We start from the raw sequence: 4,563 nt of genomic DNA, 5'->3' as shown, positions 1-4,563 counted from the left end.
TGCAAGGTTTTCAGAGGCAGTTAATCGCACAGGAGGGGACTGCCCATCTTTTTCCAGTGCCGCAGCTGGTGGATTCAAACTACGTATGTTTGCATTAGTAGCACAATCCCTTACCTCTAAGCCACCAGAGCCCCCTCGGGCAGAACGTCATAAATATCAACCAAATGTGAGTGACCTTTGTCGTTTGCCACTATTGTCACCGTCCTTGTTCTTGTTGTCACTCACATCATCTTTTTCTCCCTACTAGTTTATTTACAAAATTCAAATACAAATTTGAACAAATTCTTTCAATTTCCCTCCCCCCACCATCAAATTGTACAACTGGATGATTAATCCCCTCCTCCCCCTGCACATCCACATCCCTCTGCTTCCAGCCTCTCCCACCCTCCTGGATCCTCGTTCTACAATAACAGTCTTATACAATATTCATCCTTGTGGGACTGTGTTAGTTCACTCAGCACAGTGCTCTCCAGTCCTTCCCAAGTTAGGTAATAATTTCCAAAGTTATTGCTCCTGCGTGCTGCATAGTATTCCATTGTGTGAATATACCATAATTTCTCAATCCATTTGTTTGTAGTTGGACATTTAGGCTATTTCCATGTTCTTGCGATGGTGAATAATGCTGCTATGAACATTGGTGTACAAGTCTCTGTGCCACAGTTCTCATATTCTCAGGGTATATTCCAAGTAGTGGAATAGCTGGGTCTTATGGAATTATTATGTTCAGCTTTTTGAAGAAGTGCCAAACTGCCTTCCAGAATGGTTGCACCATTTTACAATCCCACCAACAAAGAGTTCCTATCTCTCCACATCCTCTCCAACATCTATTACTTGCTGCCCTGTTAAACTTTGCCCCTGCTACTGGAGTGAGGTGGTGCCTCGTTGTGGTTTTGATCTGCATCTCTCTTATTGCTCTTATTGTCATCAGCATCCTTGTTGTCACCTCTTGTCACCTTCACTGTCATCATCACAGGTCATTGTCATTATCATGGTCATCAGCACCGTCATTGCCGCCCTCACTCTCACTGTCTTCATCGGCATCCTTGGTACAGCCATCACCATCGCCGTCTTCACTGTATTCGTCCTTCTTACTGCCTGGCACTCCACACCTGTTTTGCTCAAGCCTTAACCTTGTCCTTGGTCTCCACGGCCCACTGCTCTCTTGTCTGCCGCCTCTCTGTGCTTACATGGGCATCCCTCCAAGGCCACAGCCGTTCCTCCATCATGGTTTCTGCTCACGGTCTTCCCCCTTGCCTTGTGCCCTACCCATATCAACTCTTGACCATCACTGAGGTGTCTTCTCACCCCTGGTGCTGCCCCAATGTCCAGCTCACCAGATGCTCTCTCCTCCTGGCCAGTCTTCCGTGGGCTACCTTTAACTCTTTCCTCACTGTTTTCCTCTGAGCAGCTTCTCTCACCATTGCAACTTCTATGGTGAAGTGTCTGTTCATATCCTGTGCCCACTAGAAACTTGTAAGACACTGAGAAGCCAACCTACAGGAGCCCGCACCTTCCCTCTGGGGTCATGCCCCAGCCTCAGTGCTCTACCAAGCTCCCTCCTTCCCCCCACTGCCAAGTTAGAAACAGACCAGTTCTTTTCAACTCCCTCCATCAATACCATGCCCCCGGTGACCTGTCCAGTGCCTGTTCAGAAAGACCCTGAGCTGATCGGGTACCTGGTTGGAACCTTTGATATCCTAAGGATGGTTCTCCTCCCTTCAGTCCAAAGCTCCCAGACACTGGTCCAGGATTATCACCCCCACTTTGCAACCAGCCACCAATTCCAGGCCTGTCAGTCTCTGACAGGAGCCCTGGTGGTGCAATGGCTAAGCTCTCCTCTGCTAACTGAAAGGTTGGTGGTTTGACTCCACCAACTGGTTCTCAGGAGAAATATGTGATAATCAGGTACGTAAAGGTTTCAGCTTTGGAAGCTCTCTGGAGCCACTCTGCTCTGTCTTGCAGGGTCGCTGTAAGTCAGAATTGACTCCAGGACAGGGAGACAGGTGGGTGAAACTCCAGGGTTTGGGTGGTACAATTGCAGCTCTGGTGGCCCAGCGGTTAAACACTCAGCTGCTGACCACGAGATCACTGGTACATCCCCACCTGCCACTCTGCAGGAAAAAGACTTGGCAGTCCGATTTAGTACATTTCTCTTGTCATGTGCCATCGAGCTGATTACAGCTCACAGTGACCCTATGAACAAAGATCTGAATCTTGCCATCTTCGCAATCTCTCACACACTTGAGTCTATTGCTGCAGTCACGGCGTCAGTCCGTCTCGTGGAGGGTCTCCTCTTTCTCTGACCCTCCACCTTTCTCAGCATGACGTCTTTTCCCAAGGACTGACCCCCCCTGAAAATCTGCCCCAAGTGTGTGAGATGGGGTCTCACCCTCCCTGCCTCCAAGGAACACGCTGGCCACACTTCCTCCAGGACAGATGTGCTCACTCCCTCGGCCATCCCAGGATGACCAGCACTCTTGACCAGCACAGAGTCCAGCCTTGGAAACCCGTGGGCTGTTCTGCTCTGCCTTCGAGGGTCAGTGTGAGTTAGAATCGACTTTACAGCAATGGAGTAAGCTGTGATTGGTCTTCTTCCTGCAACCAAGGTCCCCATGTGAGAGCACAGCTCTGAGGGTGAGAGTGTCTGTACCTTGTAGCCCTGGGATGGCCCCTCCCTCAGGCATGAGGCCCCTGCCTCTACTGCCAGCCAAACCCTTTTCCTCTTCCCAATACCCCTTTTCCCAAAACGAATGTGTCTTATCCTAAAGTCCCTTCCACTCTCACATCTCAGTGCCTTTAATAGCAAGCGCTCTCTCCCTGGAATTCCCACTCCTATCCTGCCTGGTAACTCTCTCTTTACCTTTCAGATCCAGCCTGGGTTTTCCTGCCTTGCAGGCAGGCCCTGGCTCCCCATGGAAGTGGAAGCTCTTCTGGGGCTCCTATTTCTGCTGTCCCACTCACCCCACTGTCTGCTCACCTCCCCAGATCCTCCCAGAAGGGGCCACGTGCCTGCCAGCTGTGAAACATTCCAGGCCCTCACAAGGTTGGCACTGCACAGCAGCCCAGCAAACGCTGGTTCAATGAACAGACCTGAGAAAATGGCATGTAAATAATTTTTAATATGTTGAAGCACATTAAAAATGCATTAGGAAAGCTGGCTATTTAGAGGAATTCTGTGGGGAATCGTTTTCTAAGAATGAGAACCTCTTTTTAATGGGAATAATAGCTCCCTCAGACACACGATGCCTCTGTCTGAAGGTCCATTGACAATATTGCCTTTCTCAGTAAGAGAACCTCATACAAGGACACTCTTTGTTGCCAGAAACTTCATTCCTGGGACAGAAATAATGCCAAAGGAATGGATAGGCCAGAAAGCATAATGTAATAATAACAAAAATCATGTCAAATGCCTAAGAAACAATAATAGGCATGTTCACTGGAGGTAAAGAGTGAAGGCTGAGCCAGGAGCAGTTAGGTGATTTTTTTTTTTACCCTGGCAGAGAACATTATATGTTTGGTTGCTAAATGAAAGGTCCTAGTTTCGAATCCATCAGCTGCTCCTTGGGAGAAAGATAGGCAAGCTCCTTCTGTAAGTGTTTACAGCCTCAGAAACCCAACGCAGAGTCGTCGGAGTTGAAATCAACCAGAAGATGGGGGGGGGGAGTGTGTGCGCGCGCGTGCATGCGCACACCCACAGGTAGTAAATGACGTGTCCAGCTCACGTACCTCCCAGCTGAAAAGTTGAATCCATCCAGAGCTGCCTCCCTGCCTCAGAAGAAGGCCTGGTGGTCAGCTTCTGAAAGGTCAGGGCTTTGAAAGCCCTGCCAAGCACAGTGCTTCTCTGCAGCTCATGACATTGTTCTGAGTCTGAATTAACTTGAGGACAAGGGTTTAATTTTTTTTTTATTTGATCCAAAAGTACAACAGCCGGGTCTTTGTTACAAATTGATGAAGATTTAAAAATTACGACAACAGAGCACCGATCCTTTTCCAGGTCCACAAGCCCCAGAGGGCAACCCTTGCCAGGGTGATGGGGAGACTTCAATGAAGCCCTCCGTGGCCCATGAAGGGAGAGCTGCCTGGTTGGGAGGCTGCCTCTAGGTGATTCCAGCCCACAAGTTCATGGTTCTCCCAACTGGGAAGGGAGCAGGTGATTACTGTCATTAGCTCTTGAGATGAGAGTGAGGTCCTAGTGGACTCCAGTTATTAGGGGAGATTTCTGTGATGAACCTCAACCAACTGATCTTTCAGAACGCCAGAATTAATGTTGCTTCCTCTGAAGAATGTGGCCTCAGAATTGGAGGAAAACTCCTCAACGACCTATGCTATGAAGATTATCCAACCTTGTTTACAAAAAAATGGAGAGCATTTGAAGAATGAGTTTCAAAAGATAAAAGAATACAACCCTCAATGTGGATTATTACACCTTACTATCAAGAAAGCAAATATCTTCACAACTGGACTGATATACAACATCAGGATAGATGGAGAAAAGAAGGAAGTTGTCAATTATTTAATTTTGCTTAAATGCAAAATCAACAACTATGCTTATAGCAGTCAAGA

General features: G+C 48.1%; 1 protein-coding gene across 1 annotated transcript in view; it reads left to right on the top strand.

Moving 5' to 3' along the window:
- Positions 1–988: 988 nt before the first annotated feature.
- Positions 989–4,563, top strand: part of LOC102859287 (pre-mRNA-processing factor 40 homolog A-like) — a gene marked incomplete at its 3' end in the record, with an annotated part of 142,782 nt that continues 139,207 nt past the window's right edge. The window contains exons 1-2 of the mRNA XM_006888129.1: positions 989–1,075; positions 2,986–3,043. Coding sequence (XP_006888191.1) covers positions 989–1,075; positions 2,986–3,043 — 145 coding nt within the window. The remainder of the gene's footprint in view (positions 1,076–2,985; positions 3,044–4,563) is intronic.

The sequence above is a fragment of the Elephantulus edwardii genome, unplaced genomic scaffold, assembly GCF_000299155.1.
Source record: "Elephantulus edwardii isolate Elephantulus edwardi_28Jun2011 unplaced genomic scaffold, EleEdw1.0 scaffold00064, whole genome shotgun sequence".
Classification (NCBI taxonomy): domain Eukaryota; kingdom Metazoa; phylum Chordata; class Mammalia; order Macroscelidea; family Macroscelididae; genus Elephantulus; species Elephantulus edwardii.
The sequence above is the reverse complement of the archived record's forward strand: the minus strand, read 5'-3'. Positions and strand labels throughout refer to the sequence as shown.